The 19039-nt window shown below is 41.9% G+C and overlaps 2 protein-coding genes across 2 annotated transcripts; both read right to left on the bottom strand.

Annotated features, from left to right (window-relative positions):
* Positions 1–78: 78 nt before the first annotated feature.
* Positions 79–11575, bottom strand: LOC119726712. Its single transcript, XM_038198519.1, has 7 exons — positions 11461–11575; positions 10866–11054; positions 8349–8498; positions 7172–7525; positions 6030–6821; positions 2502–2855; positions 79–2153 (listed from the first exon to the last, which is right to left on the bottom strand). The coding sequence occupies exons 1-7, from the start codon at positions 11558–11560 to the stop codon at positions 1330–1332; spliced, it is 2763 nt and encodes a 920-aa protein (XP_038054447.1). The 5' UTR covers positions 11561–11575; the 3' UTR covers positions 79–1329.
* Positions 11576–11737: 162 nt separating this feature from the next.
* LOC119726414 (bone morphogenetic protein 1-like) lies at positions 11738–18438 on the bottom strand. The gene is made up of 6 exons (XM_038198069.1): positions 17924–18438; positions 16721–16895; positions 15249–15817; positions 14547–14750; positions 12025–12162; positions 11738–11766 (listed from the first exon to the last, which is right to left on the bottom strand). Exons 1-6 carry the CDS (start codon positions 18021–18023, stop codon positions 11738–11740), a joined length of 1215 nt encoding a protein of 404 aa, XP_038053997.1. The 5' UTR covers positions 18024–18438.
* Between the last annotated feature and the right edge of the window lie 601 nt (positions 18439–19039).

Here is a 19039-nt window from a genome sequence, read left to right as displayed (position 1 = left end):
AGTAGTTTTTAGGAATTTGACTTTGAGTTCATTCAATGTAATTATTACACTGCTGAAGCTAGCGAAAAGTTTGTTTGATATATTTAAATTCAATTGATTCACGCTAACTCTGCTTACAATATGTCTTTGTTCATAATTTTATTTTAATAATACAATTACAAACCTGTTCGCATTACTGGTCAATCATGCACACTGAATAAATTTACATAAAGTGAACATATGAACACAAATTTGAGTTTCTCCCTTTTTGGTTTTTTAATTTTGTCCAAACGGGTACGGAATATACTTTCTACATGCCTAAAGTTTTCTTTCCATAATTGCATTTTATTCCACGTGTTCAACATTATAAACATTTTCAAGAAACATGCACAAGAAGTTGACGTGTATTCTAGTACAAAGAAATAACACTTTCAGAAGGCAAGACATGTAAAGCAACTGCAGATTACAAATACATATTTTTGGCGCATGTTTTACAGTACATGTATATAAAAAACCTAAGCAGTATAAGCATACACGCACTAGTTTTATTATATTGATACAGTTAATGTGATTTTAGGATAAAAGAAGCCAAAATGATATCTGCTTTTCTACTAAATTTGTCAAAATTGCCAAAAGCATTACAGTCAAGCACAATTATTACACAAAGTGGTTTGAACGAGATAACATTTGCAACGTACACATTTCGTCAGTCCCGACCAAAACGTACACATATCTATGAGAGGAAATCTGCTTAATACGAGCAGTGGTAGCATGAGTACGACGAGCGTGTACATCGGCCTGGTTGCAGCATTATCAACAACGTTACAATGAGTACATTTTGAAAGTGTCTCTTCAATTACTCATTCTCACTAAATCCAGGAGTAAGGTGCCAATAATTGTCGCGCTATTAAAACGCAAACCTGCTCATAAATCTGTGCTGCGGTTTAATAACAATGAAAATCTGGAATGGGAAAAACCATCACTTCACATATTGTAAAATACAGGATAATATGATTGAGCTTGTATTTACAGTGTTTGACTGTGTATATTTGCCAAGCAGTTCCCAAAACATGGGCACAGACGTAACTGATTCAATTCTCTTTCATTTTGGGCCATTTCATAAAGCTCAGACTGACATTTTTACAGAACCTGTGACATGAATATTGGTTTGGGGAAAGCAGTCTCTTCAACTGTTCAAGAAAAAAAAGCGCTTTCCATTCATGGCCACGTTATGTTTTTGGCAACTAGAGGCGGGGGCATACTAGAACGCACACAACAATGTCTAATCCTAGCTTGGCAATATAAGGCGAAATTATTTTTGAAAAAGGCAAACTTTCCTTTCTGGAATGATTACATGCCTTCAGTCATAACATCTCTCATCCAGGTGACATAATTGACGACTTTGCTGTAGAATCCATACTTCTCAGCCTGGGAGCACCCGTCACCCCAGCTAATAACCCCCAGCAGGTGCCACTTGTTGCCCTTCTTCATTGCCAGAGGTCCCCCGCTGTCCCCCTGGCATGCGTCACCTTGCGCAGCCTGCCGAAACCCGGCGCAGAACATGTTACCAGTCAGGAGACTGCCTGCCGACTCTCGACATGTCACCTCAGGGACAATGGGAACGTAGACTTCCCGTAGATACCTCGGGTAACTTCCTCGAAAGATGATCCTACCCCAGCCAGCGATACGGGCATCCTCCCCAGGCACCAGTAACCTCTCCGAGAGCCGCAACTTGGGCAGGCAAATCGGGCAGATGTACTCCGTAAACTCTGGTACCCTTGGATCTAACTCCAGCAAGGCGATGTCGTTGTCGTTGTCGAAGGCGAAGTCGTTGTCGAAGGAATCCCTTCGATAGTCCTCATGAAGCACAATCCGAGAGACTCGGAACTTCATCTCGCTGTCTTCGATAACTGTCGAATCGTGATCGCCCAAACGGACCTCGATTTGCTCAGTCTGGTAGTAATGATCTGGCCCCTTGATGCAGTGTGCTGCAGTGACCACCCAGCGATAGTTGATCAGGGATCCGCCGCAGAAGTGTTTGGCAAGATGACGATGCCAAAGCCGGGCAATCCACGGGGATGATCCCTTCTGGGCAACCTCGCCGTTTACGATGCGGAATTTGTCCTTTGGCTTTGTAGAGTTTGCAGCCTCCCTGGCCGTCACAAGGCCACAGACTGTTTGAAAGTCAGAAAGGAAAAACAAATAATAACAATTGTTCCACATTAAATATCACAATAATATTGCAAGCAACTTAGCATCAAACTTTTGCTACAGTGATTATCTATCTGTATACTAAATACAGTCATGGATCCAGGGGTTTCTAAGATGTTGTAGTGAACCCAATCCATCTTTGCAAGGTAACTGTATTAAAACAAGCATGGAATCATATTGTACAAATTCCTAAAAAGCTGTATCTAACATAGACTGGTGTCTTGGGTCCTGGCTCACTTATTCCACCCCTCACCACGTCCTGAAAAGGAAACTTGACCAAATGTCTGTCACTCAGACAACAATTAACTTACCATCTGACACATCCAGACTGGATCTGACTGTCAGTTGGGCCGAGACCGAGTCAAGCTTGACATCCTCTTCGCTGTACACCACGCAGGAGTACGTCCCACTGTCAGTCACCCTGGCGCCGCCGACCACCAGGTTGTCTGCAAAGATGGGGTAGATTCTCTCATTGTAGATGACTGTCGTACCGTCTTTCTCCCAGATGATGTGAGGACTTCCTGCGGCTGAGCAGGACAGGACGTGATCCGCGCCGTCCGTGATGGTAGCGTCCTCAGGCGTGGTCAGAAAGTCAACAGATTCCTCAACCTCACTGCTGATGTAGTCTAAGGGTATGGACTCAATGCTTGACAACTCTTCACCAACTGCAGCAATAGAGAATTATCACAGACAGTTATTTTAAATCACAACATGGAAGTATTTCGAGATACACAAGAGATACACAGTTTGGAGAGACTTTTAGTTTCTGCAAATGAGCTGTTCTTTTCAATTCAAATTTCTTGTGCATGTAGAGGGCTCTTATTGACCCACGAGACCCAGCCTACATTGGGCCACTGGAAAGTCAGCGTTGCCATTGTAGTAGGTAAAGATCGTATGGTGCCGTGGGCATTAGTAGGCAAGCCTTCAAAGTTGCGATGGACGGCAAGAACTGAGAAAAACACAGAGCCAACACCCGGCACTGTCCAAACTCTCCGTGTCGGACCGAGGTCCAACCACGGATCCTACACACAAGGATGAACGACTGTTCTGAGCTCCTATACGAAATGCATAGTCTATGTAGTAGACCCATGGCCAATGCCATGGGTCTATGATAATGTGAGCAGATTCGCTGATTAATTAGGCAAGACCCCGCCCGTTCGCATGTTGTGCCATTTTGTCGGTTTTCGCCCCCATGACATCTAAAACGGAAATAGTCTTAACCTTTAAGCAAAACCACTCCTTAATATGTAAGATAGACTTGTTCCAAAATTGTTACAAATAAATACTTCAGGATAAAACAAACTTGTGCAGTTTTGTCATCATGGATGAAGTATTTACCCAGGAAATAAACATCAAATGTAACACCTTTTTCGAGGAGAACACCGTTTTATACCCAAATCTCATTTTTAATTAGGCTTTCTTTAAAAAGTTTTAGAGAGATATGGTCCCAAACCGATATAACATATGCGACATTTCATAGTTCATTTTAAAGCTAAAGATATTGTGCTCAGCGTTAACATGGTTATGTAGTTATCACTAATCAGATTTCAATAATAAAGGCCAAAAACGTAGGATCATGAATATTCAAAAATATAGGTAGCTGGCTTGACAGAACTCGACAGCAGATCGAGCGCAGAGCCCTGCAAATTTGAAAGCTAGCACGCGCAGTGAAGCGGTTAAGCTGTCTGGGTCTTTGTTGACAAAATATTCATGGTAATTGCCACCTGTACGGGTCGTTATCAAGCGTCTAACCAGGAGTTTGGCAGAGACGTTCATCCTTGTGTGTAGGATCCGGGGTCCAACACACAGATTTTAGGAACACTAATTTTCACACTAGCAAGAATCCAACACAGCTTCCATCAAGGGCGGATCCAGAGAGGTTACTGCCAGGGGAGCAGAGGGTGTGCCGGGGGACGGAAGGGCTCTCTCAATTGTGAAAAGAAAATTCTCGGTCACTGCCATGGGGCGGGCGCTCCCTTCGCACCCCTTGGATCGTCTGTCTATACGCAGGTCCAGTGCTCTAGCTACATACATGAGTAAAATCCAAGCCTGGTCGGGACCAAGGTTCAGAGGCTCTACCTGGGTAGAAAATCCACTAGAGCTAATGTGCTTCCCAAAGCACCGATATCAGCCTAAATAGCCGTTTTAACGGTTTGTCTGAATACTGACTCGCACTGACCACAAGGTGACCATTGCTACATGTGGCTGAAATCGGCAAAAGACTGTATGAGAAGCATTACTATGAACATTTGACATTAAGGTCCGCCGAAACATGACATACAATAGCCGCCTAGACAATACATGAAACAATAGATAATGCCTGTAGATGAATCCGCATTAAACATCAAAAATTAGTCACAGCAATAGTGGTGTTGATTGGCCTCCGTGCTTTTGAATACGGGGCGGAGTATCTGGCCGAATACACGGCCAGCTTTACGCAGGTACGGTGGCACTGCCGTTAAACAAAGCGAAAGAATGCAGTATCCAAACACCACTACAGTGGTTGCGTGAAAGTCTATGAAGAGTGCGGCACTGTGCGTGCAATTGCCTGTCATAGGATGTGCGCATGGGTGATATCGTTTTTGCATGCCACAAAACATCCACAGTATCATGCATGGTGGTTTAAAACCTCAGAATTCCTATGTTTTTATATTGTTTTTACGTACGTTTACAAAATGATAAACTTGAAATAACTCGACAACCAAATAAGTCAGGAATATAAAAATTTGAGAATAAGAGAAAAAAAATACACTAAACAGGGCTGCAAAGATTTAAAATGTAAACAGCTTTTTAATTTTTTTCTTAAAATGACCCCTACTGACCAATAGGTGACCACTGGCAAAATTCTGTGAACAACTTTTGTGAGGCTTGGTCCAAAGACAGGCAACTGGCCAACTTTTACATCAATTGGGTTAAGACTGTGGGAGAAGAAGCATTTAGTTCATTAAATGACCACTATATACTGACCAGTGGATGACCATTGGCTGGATTTTATGAACATGGCTATAGGTAGGGCATGTGTCAATGTTTGATTTGACCAAGTTTATTTGAAATCGGCTGAATAGTTGAGGAGTTATGGCCATTTTTTCCATTGGTCACGTGACCGTTTGCCCGAAGAAAGAAAGAAAGAAAGAAAGAAATTGGACGATCACAGTATATCAGCGTGCTTTGCACGGCTGATATATAAAAAATCTACAGCCAACCTGTGAACACACCGGTGTAAGCGTAAACGGTATGCCTTGCCTACCCATGTTCAACATAACCTCCCTGCTCCTGTTCAGGGTTGACCCGTGTTTATTTCCAACCCGGGCTAGGAAAGACAATAGTATGAAAAGACCTCAAGACCTCATAACTTATTCTCTCTAAATCCAGGAGAGAGGTGCCAATAATGTCGCGCTATTAAAACACTAACCTGCTCATTAATCTGTGCTGCGGTTTAATAACAATGACCGCCTGGAATGGGAACCATCACTTCACATATTATAAGGTACAGGATAATATGATTGAGCTTGTATTTACAGTGTTTGACTGTGTATATTTGCCAAGCAGTTCCCAAAACATGGGCACAGACGTAACTGATTCAATTCTCTTTCATTGTGGGCCATTTCATAAAGCTCAGACTGACATTTTTACAGAACCTGTGACAGACTATTGGTTTTGGGAAAACAGTCTTTTAAACTGTTCAAGAAAATAAAGCGCGCTTTCCATTAATGGCCATGTTATGTTTTTGGCAACTAGAGGCGGTGGCATACTGAAACGCTGACTAAACCTAGCTTGGCAATATAAGGCAAAATTCTTTTTGGAAAAGGCAAACTTTCCTTTCTGGAATGATTACGTGCCTTCAGTCATAACATCTCTCATCCAGGTGACATAATTGACGACTTTGCTGTAGAATCCATACTTCTCAGCCTGGGAGCACCCCTCACCCCAGCTAATAACCCCCAGCAGGTGCCACTTGTTGCCCTTCTTCATTGCCAGAGGTCCCCCGCTGTCCCCCTGGCATGCGTCACCTTGCGCAGCCTGCCGAAACCCGGCGCAGAACATGTTACCAGTCAGGTAACTGCCTGCTGACTCTCGACATGTCACCTCAGGGACAATGGGAACGTAGACTTCCCGTAGATACCTCGGGTAACTTCCTCGAGAGATGATCCTACCCCAGCCAACGATACGGGCATCCTCCCCAGGCACCAGTAACCTCTCCGAGAGCCGCAACTTGGGCAGGCAAATCGGGCAGACGTACTCCGTAAACTCTGGTACCCTTGGATCTAACTCCAGCAAGGCGATGTCGTTGTCGAAGGAATCCCTTCGATAGTCCTCATGAAGCACAATCCGAGAGACTCGGAACTTCATCTCACTGTCTTCGATATTCATCGAATCGTGATCGCCCAAACGGACCTCGATTTGCTCGGCCTGGTAGTAATGATCTGGCCCCTTGATGCAGTGTGCTGCAGTGACCACCCAGCGATAGTTGATCAGGGATCCGCCGCAGAAGTGTTCGGTATGATGTCGATGCCAAAGCCGGGCAATCCATGGGGATGATCCCTTCTGGGCAACCTCGCCGTTTACGATACGGAATTTGTCCTTTGGCTTTGTAGAGTTTGCAGCCTCCCTGGCCGTCACAAGACCACAGACTGTTTGAAAGTCAGAAAGGAAAAACAAATGATAACAATTGTTCCACATTAAAAATAACAATAATATTGCAAGCAACTTAGCATCAAATTTTTTGGTACAGTGATTGTTCATCTGTATACTAAATACAGTCGTGGATCCAGGGGTTTCTAAGATGTTGTAGTGAACCCAATCCATCTTTGCAAGGTAACTGTATTAAAACAAGCATGGAATCATATTGTAAAAATTCCTAAAAAGCTGTATCTAAAATAGACTGGTGTCTTGGGTACTGGCTCACTTATTCCATCCCTCGCCACGTCTTGAAAAGGAAACTTGACCAATATGTCTGCCACTCAGACAACAATTAACTTACCATCTGACACATCCAGACTGGATCTGACTGTCAGTTGGGCCGAGACCGAGCCGAGCTTGACATCCTCTTCGCTGTACACCACGCAGGAGTACGTCCCACTGTCAGTCACCCTGGCGTCGCCGACCAACAGGTTGTCCGCGAAGATGGGGTAGATTCTCTCATTGTAGACGACTCCCGTACCGTCTTTCTCCCAGATGATGTGAGGACTTCCTGCGGCTGAGCAGGACAGGACGTGATCCGCGCCGTCCGTGACGGTAGCGTCCTCAGGCGTGGTCAGAAAGTCAACAAATCCCTCGGCTTCACTGCTGATGTAGTCTGGGGATATGGACTCCACGTTTGACGACTCTTCACCAACTACAGCAATAGAGAATTATCACAGACAATTATTTCAAATAACGACGTGGAAGTATTTCGAGATACAAGACATACACAATTTGGATGAGAGACTTTTAGTTTCTGCAAATGAGCTGTTCTTTTCAATTCAAATTTCTTGTGCACGTAGAGGGCTCTCATTGACCCACATGACCCAGCCTACATTTGGCCTCTGGAAAGCCATTGTAGTAGGAAAAGATCGTATAGTGCCGTGGGCATTAGTGGGCAAGCCTTCAAAGTTGTGATGGACGGCAAGAATTGTGAGAAAAATGCAGAGCCAACACCCAGTGCTGTCCAAAATTTGTGTGTTGGACCCAGGTCCAACACACAAATTTCGGGAACCCTTTTCACACTAGCAAGAATCCAACGCAGCTTCCATCAAGGGCGGATTCAGAGAGGTTACTGCCGGGGGAGTGGAGGGTGTGCTGGGGGGATGGAAGGGCTCTCTCAAGTGAAAAGTGACCTTATTTGAGAAATTGGTCACTGCCATGGGGGGGGGGGGGGCACTCCCTTCACACCCCCCTGGATCCACCACTGTCTATACGCAGATCCAGTGCTTACATGTACATGCATGGGTAAAATCCAACCCTGTATGGGCCCAGGGTTAAGAGGCTGTACTCGGGTAGAAAATACAAAATCTATAGCCGAACTGTGCACACACCGGTGTAAGCGTGAACGATATGCCTTGCCTACCCATGTTTGACATAATTAACCTGGTTCTGCTCAGGGTTGACCCGTGTTTATTTTCCACACTGCCAGGAAAGACAAAATTGTGAAAAGACCTTAAGACTACCAGCTGACTCACTTCGAAGCACTATAGGAGCCTTTATGGCGGGTTGCTCATGCAGTTGCGCCTGGCACGAGTAGATGCCTTCATGTTCTGCCTCAAAGACTGGGATAATCAGGGTGCTTCCCCCGGGAACCTCTGCGATGTAAACTCCCTCAGTGGATTCACCTGAATAAAAAACAAAAACAAAACAAAGTAGTAAGTTTGTGAATGAAATTATTTCTACAGATCTAGCTTTTATTATAGTCCCTGTACTGTTTCAAGCTGGTTATTCCATGCACTGCCTCAAACCAACCGAGCATTCTATGGTTATCATGAATCCATATTATGGATTCATAATGGAATAAATACAATGTAATACAATGTATTACAGGTGCTGAATGCTGATGGGTTAATCTTACCAATAATATTAAAGGGAATGTACATCATTGGCTTTTGCTGTAATTTACAGAAATGAACTATTTGAGGGGTTAATATAAGAAATAAAATATTGTAACCACTGACATATTTGAAGTTTTGAGTTCGAAAATACTGGAATCACCAAGAAAACAAAAAAACCTTCAAGTAGTCTGGCTTCCTGACTCCACTAAAGATGAAATGGATCAATTTATAGATGCCGGAAAATTGTAAGGTAAGGGAACCAGTGTAGCTGGCCTGCACCCGTTCGTGAACATGTAACCAATATCAAACAAAACTTGGACTAAAAAATGGTAAACTTGGAACAGTAGTTGAAAAATAGTTGATAATCTATACAAATTACCACTTTTCTTAAAAATGACTTCACACCAGGTGCCATAATTTTACAGGATGATTTAGACTGTCATTTACCAACATCCTAGTAAAAGGTATTTTGTAAAAATGTTGTAGTTTTGTTTTTGATGTTTGCAAATGTTGTATATTCCCTTTAAACAGTTCTTATATGGCGCATTATACAAAAATTTCTCTATGTACATAGAGAAATTAACAAACATGAGTGTGTCTTAAGCTGTGATTTGAAATGTTCCAAAAAGGATGGAGGTTATTCCATTCTTTCGGTGCTGCATATTGAAACGTCTGTCGGCCATAAGACATAAGAGTTAAATGATGTTTTGCGCTGGAGCAAAGATTCCTTGATGGACGGTATTCAGTTATTAATTATTTTACCTTGGGTACATTATAAACTCACTTACAGTGGATAATTTATTGTAACTTCATTACTATGGCAACTTTAAATAAACAATTACACGAAACTCATAATGGGTTGAATGCATTCGTGACTATCAGCAAAACACACAAATCATTAAATAGAATTGTCTTTTTTTGAACCAGATTTATGCTTTAACTCCAAATCAAGAGATTAAGTAAATAATTATAAAGATAAAAGAAAAATTGTAATCATTAAAGGGAATATACAACATTTGCAAACATCGAAAAATAAAACTACCAAGTTTTTAAGAAATAGCTTAATAGGATGTTGGTAAATGCGCGAGTCTAAAGCATCCTGTAAAATTATGGCACGTACCTGGTGTGAAGTCATTTTCAAGAAAATGGTATTTTTGTATAAATTTCCAACGGTGACCGGCCGACCACCGTTGGAAAAACCCAGCTATATTTCAACTACTGCTCCAAATTTACCCTTTTTCAGTCCAAATTTTGTTTGGTATTGGTTACATGTTCACGAACGGGTGCAGGCCAGCTAGACTGGTTCCCTTACCTTACAATTTTCTAGCAACTGTAAATTGATCCATTTCATTTTTAGTGGAGTCAGGGAGCCAGACTACTTGAAAAATTTTGTTTTTCTTGGTTTTTCCAGCATTTCCGAACATAAAACTTCAAACATGTCAGTGTAACAATATTTGATTTAAACTAACCCCTCAAATACTCCATTTCTGAAAATTACAGCAAAAACCAATGATGTACATTCCCTTTAACAGATATTGACACATATACCTTGCAATTAAGAATTTAGTATTAGGCCAAAAAAAAAAATAAGTCGGTCTCTGGTCAGCGCGCGCGTCGATTTTAATCATGCGCGTCGATCTTTTTTTTTTCCAAAATGTTCCGCGGTAGCTCCAACAGTGCCCTCTATTTCCGCACCTCCTCAATTTTTTTTACCAAAGAGCACCAAGGAATGGGAAATTGCACCAAGGCAAATGATCGAAAGCACCAAGGCAAATTATGGAGGACACCAATGTACATGAAGACACCAAAAAAGCAAAATAGTACCCCACCTTGTCTGTACAATCCAAGCTTGAAGAAAAAAAAGAAAAAAAGCAAAAAAAAAAAAAAAAGCCACGTGGCCGCGTCAATTCCGGAACTTTGGTCTGACCAGAGACCGAATATTTTTTTTTTTTTGGCCTTACCATCACACAAGGCCACAGTGGCATTACCTGCTTTTGAGTCCAGGTGGGGCAAAATGGATAAAAAACTGGGGAAGAAAATGGTCTCATATTTGTTTGTTCATAAAAAAAAAAAAGTCAATGCACAATAACAGTCTGCAATTTTGTATTATGCAATATTGAAGTTGAATTTGTTGGTTATTATTTCTTGGCATACCTGCTGGTAGTTCTCTGTTTTCCTTAAACCACTTGACCGTAGCGCCCTCTAGGTTGACGCTGCACTGTTGCTTGACAGGGTCCCCTAGCTGTAAGTTGGTCACGTCCACGGGTTTGTTGACAAACTCCAGTAACGCCGCTGGAGCAGTGGTCACTTCTGGTTCATAGCTGGCTGTGCTGACTTCTAAAGCTACAAAAATTGTTCATTTAAAAAAATTTTTATAATGAACCTAATTATTTTCCTCTTCTTGGTTTATTTGAAACTTTGTTTTTAAAATACATATCCTTTCTGCATCTGAGTGATCCTTGTTTGTTATATCCCAGGTTTGCAGGATTACTAGAGTTAATACTAGCATTTTGACTTTGGACGTGATCCCAAGCTACATGGCATACAGTGCATATATGCATCATGTTTATGGCTTCTGACTAGCGTTCCTTTTGAACAAAGACATTGACAAAATGGGGAACTGCCAATACAGGGCTGGATAGCTCAATTAATAAGAGCACCAGCTATAATGGCAATCCAGAGGTCGCAGGTTCAAACCCAGCTCTAGTCAATATTTCTTTTTCAACTTTTAAAAATTATTCATAAATACCTAAGACAGTTGGTTGAGAGCCTGTCACGTGGCCAGTTTTAAACAGTTGATAAAGACATAGCTGGCTGGTCTTAAACACCTTTCCAGTGTCACATGACATTGTGACTCCTATGAAATCCGGTGCCAGCACTATTTTATTGGTTGAACGTTCACAGTCCTCACATAGGCATGCCCAATACTACCTGTGAGTCAGTATTTCTAGTCCTGTGCACCACATCACGCAGCACGCTTGACACGTGCGTCAATCTCCATATAAGGAGTTGTTTACCAGAGGACCTTACCATTGTATGGCCGAGGGATGTTTTGCTGATCGAAATTGTTGACAACATTTTATTTTTGACTTTTGGACGGAAAAGTTCTGATTTTTGGACCGAAAAGGTATTTGTGAATGGGAGTATAAATTGGTATCTGTGAGGAACATGTAAGAGACCACATTGGGCTGATCTCGAACTGCTGCAGAAAAATGGTCTTGAGGCCTGATGAACAGGGGTAATAATTGTGAAGACTTTTTTTGAGACCTTTGGTTTATAAAGAGCGCTATATAAGCATTGCTTCTAATTTTACCTTGACTCACAAATGATGCACGGAAGCCGCCCCTCTCATCCGCAGCATCAGAGACGAAACTAATCACTAACACACCGGTGGTTGACTGGACGTCATCCGGGAGGTCCGCGCCACAGAGCCTCACTAGAGGATCAGCGTCTACAAATGGAAATTCACAGTGTCGCATCGATTGTTATGTCTCATGTTAAGTTGCAGGGCAGTGAACAAAAAGTAGTACACATGTGAGTATGTGGGGTACAGGCATATGCTAAATGTCACTCCAAAGATGATGTAATACCAACAACAAATCAAAACCTTATTAACACTGTTTGTTAGCCAACACTTTTAAATTTGTGTGCGGCTATGTTCCTTTAGCTCCTTTGCTAGAGAATTCCTATAAAACTGCAGTAACATTCCAGGGAACAAAGCCAGATAGAGATAATTGATTCATTGCTCATAAGAAATAAAAATCAGCATTGTGGAAGCAAACGTTGTATGTGTGGGAACAAAAAGATACCAACATCAAAAATTGACAGTTTTTTTACAAAAAAATAATATTAAAAAATCAAAGTGTGTCAATTCCAAGCAGGCGCGTACGCAGGGGGGGTGTTTTGGCTGTTAAACACCCCCCTTTGCCATGTAAAAATATGGAGGGAAAAGAGAGTTATGTGACCGAGCGCGGAACAGTTACAAATTATGTGCATGTTCTCAACTTTAAGCTTTGAATACAGAAGACACTTTATAAGAGCAAGAATACATAGGCCTATATGTATTTGAAACAAATGAAACAAACTATCCCCTCAATTTTAAAAACTTCTGCTAAAAAAATCAGGGGAAAAGTGGCCAGGAAACGCCTCAGATTGCACCACAGAGCATCTACGATCCAAAATTTCCCGGGGCCCTTAACCCTAAAGGGGGCGGGGGGGGGCGGAATCCGCCCCCCCCCTCAACATTTTCCGTGATAGCCTCTGAAAAAATTTTTTCGCGACCCGAGCTGTTATGACTTTTTAGCCTCGAGCTTTGCGCATCTTTTGATACCAAAAACATAAAAATCGGACAACGTGTTGCCGCGTAGCGAAAAATTTTCCGGCGCTACGCGCCGTGAAAATTGAATTTTCGCATATACGTCGTGTACACAGAGCAGAATTGCCATTCGTACATATGAATAATTAATTAGCCATAATTCCAAAACCCTTTGACCTATAGTCATGACATTTCTTTGGTATGTTTAGGAAGAGTTGCTCTATGCATGTGCCGAGTTTCAAAATTTTCGTCACTCGATGGCCGAGATTTTAGGGGGGCCGCCCCCCCCCCCCCCCGGCTGAGAGATGGTCAAAATCACCCGGCCCCTTTAGGGTTAAGCGGGCCCCGGACCCCACGCCGTAAGTGCTTCGCGCTCCGCGCTCGCATTAGTCCTCCGGCCAAATTCCCTCTATGCTAATTTCACCCTAGCGGTGCCCCCACCTTATTTGTACCTCATTCAGCGAATGGCTGAGGCTCGGACTACAAGTGGCCTAAATCCCTTTCCAAAATAGAAAATTGTGAAAAAAATACGGAGATGGAACATGGTTCTCAACTTTGAGTACATAACAAACTTTATGAAGAACAAAAAAAAATAACAAATTTTAATGGAATTTTCGATGTTTAAAATGTTTTCTAAACGGTGGAAGTGGCCAGGAATCGCCTCAGATTGCACCACAGAGCATCTAAAATCCAATTTTTTCCCCGGGCTCCTTAAGCGGGCCCCGGACCCCACGCCGTAGGGGCTTCATTACAATTCTAGGCCCCCCCCCGGCAAATGGCAGTCTGAATCCGCCCCTGTGACCAGAGCGCATTTGTATCCTGTATCTGGAGTTTGGCCTTAGGGGTGGGGGCGGTTTACACAAAGAATTAGATTTCCAACGGATGAGAATCATGAGATCCAGGGGACGAAGCTGAGTAATTTTAGCCAATTACAAGAACAGATCCTAGCACTTCCGCAGCCCGTGTCACTTTTTTTCTTGAATTTCTTCTTTTTTTTGTTTAAATGCTGTTGAGGGAGGGGACTGCCCACATTGACCCCGTACTCATATGTTCATCATAAGACACAGAACATGTTGTTTTTTTTTTTCAATTTACTATGTTTGGCGCCAACACAAACTCCTGACTTTTATTTTAGCGTTAAGTTTAGCCCACTGATACTATTTTTATTTCGGGCGACAACACAATGTACCATCTTCATTTCTAGCGTCACAAATGATGACATCCAATTTTGAAACACCCCCCTTGAAAAAGTCCTGCGTACGCCACTGATTCCAAGTGTCACAATTCACAAACGGCTTGAGATTTGGATTTGTTAAAATGCACATTCAGTGCTGAATTCATTTGATGTTTTGCAGTCATATTCAAAGGATATCAACTTCTTTCCAAAACTTCCTTCAGAAGTTAGGGCCTTATCTCAAAAGGAAACCTTGAGTTCTTGCCAAATTTTAACTTGAGCAAATCACTTGAGCAAATCACTTTTGCAGGAAGATGTACTATTTTTTCTGTAATGCTAAACATACCACGTGCAGTGCTGTCCTTTATCAGAACATAATCGAAGACGCAGAAGAATTCCTCGAGATCAAAGGAGTGAAATGTAAGGTCGATGTGATGATTGGACGGGGCGTTGATCACTATGGTGCAGTCAGCGTTGCTAGGATACGGGCTAGGGTATCCCGGCGAAGTGATGTCGCCATGACGAGCATTGTGCCATACTTGATTGCAGCCTGCATCATCAAGATATGAAGAAACAAAACTAAGAAATTAAAAAAGGTAAGACCATTTGCCTGGATATAGATGAACTGATCTTTTTGCACTTGAGCTTCATAATCATATGTCAGTGAATACTCACAATTTTTGGTAATTAAAGATGCATTCCCCATTCTAATATCGAGTTTCATCTCGAAAAACAGATTTTTTTTTTTCCAATAGCTATTTTCCTAGAAATATAAAAGATATTCACTCTTAAATGAGATCATTGAACGATAAAATGCACCAATGTTAAGTTAGATAAGACAAATAATTTGGCTCTCGCAGGGCACGTCATGGGTGCGCAAAATGAAAGTCCTTTTTAGAGGGTTGCGGATCCCCAAAATTGGAATACAGTAGTTTTTTTGTTAAAACAAAACATACAAATTGAACATTCTTTATGGAGAAAGAAAATCAATTTTTTTTCAAGAGAATAACGGGTGTACATCTTTAAAGTAGCTGTTTGACCAACTCACCATTAACTTCAACAGTCTGCTGATCATCGTCTGCATTCACTGCAGGATCTGTGTTGCCATTGTTGCTGTCCGCTCGCACCGCGACTTCGCCTCCGGAGTTGTCACCACTGATCACCACTGCATCACCATCACCACTAATCCCCCCATTCTGAATCCAGTCTGGTTCACCACCTCGACCATCATCACCACCATGACCTAAATCACCATCAACACCACCCCCATCCCCACCAACCCCACCCCCGTCAGCCCCACCCCCATCAGCCCCACCCGCACCCCCACCCGCACCCCCACCCAAACTCCCACCACCACCCAAACCACCACCAACACCTCCCAAGTCACCACCTTGACCATCCACACCTTGTAAATCCTCACCACCATCACCCCCAAAGTTCCCAATTCCCCGAAAGTGAATCTCAAAACCTCCCCCCGTGTCCGAAGAATCGCTGCGGAACTTGACGAAGACATGCGGACTGGTTGAAGTGAAGTCTGCCGGTGAGGCGCGCCCGCAGTAACGTCCGATTTGAGGGTTTGTGTCATCAGGACCATCGTAGATGATGAGATAATCGTACCTATATGCAACAGCACCCAAAACATGGGGATTACTGTGAACTAGGAAAAGCTAAAAACTGAGTATTCTTAGTTGTTTTGGTTTACGATATTGTGATTTTGTTTGCACTGTACCATTGTGTATTGGTTTCTATCTAATCATTGCTGTCTGTTAAACCAGCACATTTATGTATTGTTTAACTTTCTAATTTTTGTGTTCTCACCCAGGGCCCCTAGAGAGAACAGTTCTAAGACAAATGATTGGGCTACCCTGGTAAAATACAAGGGCAAATAAACAGTGTTGTAGTCCAGTACTTTTTCCGAGTACCGAGTACTGCCGAGTACTTAGGTTTATTACCGAGTACGAGTATGAGTACGAGTATGAGTACTTGTACTTCCGAGTACAAGAACAGGTCTCCGAGTACGAGTACTTGTACTTCTGAGTACGAGTACGAGTACCCTTATTTCCGAATACAGCCAAAAGGCAAACTGGTTCATTGTGCGTAATTGGCCCAGGCCCAGTCAGACCGATAAACAGACCCACTCATGGCTAGTTGTTAAATGTGTTTGTCCGGACGGACGTGCACAGAGGAAAATCAGGACGCTTTGATTTCTCCGCAAGTCAATCAACCATTTCAAACTGAAAGTATCAATAAAAATATGGCCGTGGTAAGTCGAGCTTTACCATTCTTTTCCCCGAGTACTGCTATTCGAGTACGAGTACTTTGATGATCGAGTACAATTTTGACATGTCGAGTATGAGTACTTTGCTGCCCGAGTACGAGTACCTTCATTTCAAGTATGAGTACTTTGACATTCAAGTACGAGTACTCGAAAAAAAAGTACTGGAGTAGTACTCGGGTACGAGTACCGAGTACGAGTACTACAATACTGCAAATACATTTTTAAAAATAATACAAACTCACTGGCAATTCCGTTCAAACTCCACATCAATTGAGACAAAGCTGACAACGATCTGGTTGCCAGGTGACGTTCTCATCCTCCAACTGCAGTCTGCATTGTTGGGGTAGTCCGATGGAAAGCCGGGGCTAGTGAACGATTGGGCGTGTTGCCTAGCAACCAATTCACTTGCACAGGTGTCTGCAAAGGGGGAACAAATCCACAACGTTCAGATAAAAATTGGTCTGTAAGAAATCAAAAAGAGTGTGTTCTCTAAAATATTCCTTGTTTGTATTTCACATGCAAGGCCAACATATAATACTGGCACTTGGAATTTGCAGAGGTTTGTTAAATTTGTCTAAGATAAAATGTCTTAAAAATTATTATAGCTACCATTATTTATGATGGAAGTTTTGTGTTGAGGAAATGTGAATTCAGTATATCAGTAAAGTCCACAGGCTTGCAAGAATATATTCACCAGCTTACTAGGGTGGGACTCGAACCCATGACCTCCTGCTTACTAGTGTAGAAGTCTTACCACTCGACCACTGTGCTTGCCAGTGTCAGTTGGCTGGTTCGAATCTGATATACAGCTGCGAGTTCTGCCATCAGTCACTTTTTAAATATAATGTTTAGGTTGGTGAAGGGAAAAACCCAATATTGATATTATAGCTACCAACATTTCAGGACTAAATTCTTTTTTCTTTCTCTTTTTTTTTGCACGAAGTATGGCCTGGCCCATGTTTTAATCAGCACTACTTAAATAAATATTTGTGATGATGAGTCATTTGTCGGGAATTTTTATTTGGAGATACAGGCCAAAATAGGGCCACTTCATTTACATCTCTTGGTGTTTAATTTACATCTCTTGGTGTTCCAACTTCCATAATTTTTTAACTAAAAATATTATCATCATGAGGTTTTCACAGCAGTAATGCTGAGATTGTGCTCTTTTCAAATCTGTAATAATTTTTTTTTTTTAACCAGGGTCAACAAACGACTCATGTTGCTTGATCGCATCACATTTGTACAGGCACCTCAGTTTTGATTAGGTACATATTTTATTTTGCCAAAAAAAGAGCAAAACTTGCCACCATTCATGCTAATTCTTGTCTTTTGATTGTGTTTGTAAGTTTCTCCAAACATGCAAAACTGTATTTGGAATCAAGAATTTTGGAGAAAAAAATTCCACTGAATAAAAGCTAAGAGACAGAATTAAAAACACTTACCAGTTTGTCGTTTCAGAATATGTCTAATCATGCCAACATTTGCTGTCGTCAGGAACAGAAAGCTGGCTAAGAGACAGCAATTGAATAATAACTGAAACATGATTTTCCCGATGTGATAAACTTTGTGGTTTATCAGGGAGAAATGATAGCAGGTATGTCACAATTTTTGCTTGGCAGCACAATTTCGAAGACGACTTTTGACTGTCGGCGCACAAGAAAAGTTGTATTGGTGGAAATATTGACACATGCCAAATGGCACGCTGCCACAAAAACCCTGTGGCTTTTAGTGGAGGAAGGAAGTTATAGTTGATTGGCAGACAGTTCGGGGGATGTCCCACAAGGATTTCCTTGTTTTGTCCTTGTGTTCAATGTCTGTGGTTCACTGCCACAAAAAGTGATGCATGTACTGAGGAAACTTCTGGACTAATTATCCAAATCTAGCCCTGTTCAAAATCCCCAAGTAAACTGAAATGTAAGGTTGTAGCAGCAGAAATCAAGGCTAAGAAAAAAAGGCTTTGTTTGCAGAGTAAATTAAATAAGCAGAAGCATGTCACAGGTATGCAACAAAATCACAAATACCGGAAGAATGTTGCAACCTGGTGCCACTTTTTTCTTCATGTGTCATCTCAATAAAGGTCAGTAATTGCAAAAATGTTGAAAAGACATGAACCTGGGACTGAGAAACATTTTCAATTTTGTTAGGAAATACTTAGAAAATGTTCTTGACTCTCCATATATAGGCTTTGTACACAACCGCTGAAGTGGCGTCTGGATACTACATTCTTTTTCAAATCCCTGCAAAAGGAAAGTCTCAAAATCGAGACCAAGTTTTTTTTAAATGCTTGGAAAGTTCCAGCACACCTTTCTTTTTCCGTTTTTTTCCCCAGATTCCCACTACAACCAAAAGCTTAAGTATCAAACCACACAGTCTAGTATCTCTGATTTAATTCCTAAGTAACGTAATATATCAGTATACTTGGTCGACTTGAAAAGGACTGGACTAGAAAACTATCCTACCAATGAACATTGGTTGAAAGCAAGGAAAACTATTACAGCAATGCCATAATATACAAATGTTGACTGCTTCGAGTGGTGTAGTAAAACTAGCCTCCCGAG

The sequence above is a fragment of the Patiria miniata genome, unplaced genomic scaffold (genome assembly GCF_015706575.1).
Source record: "Patiria miniata isolate m_02_andy unplaced genomic scaffold, ASM1570657v1 HiC_scaffold_2, whole genome shotgun sequence".
NCBI lineage: Eukaryota > Metazoa > Echinodermata > Asteroidea > Valvatida > Asterinidae > Patiria > Patiria miniata.
The sequence above is the reverse complement of the archived record's forward strand: the minus strand, read 5'-3'. Positions and strand labels throughout refer to the sequence as shown.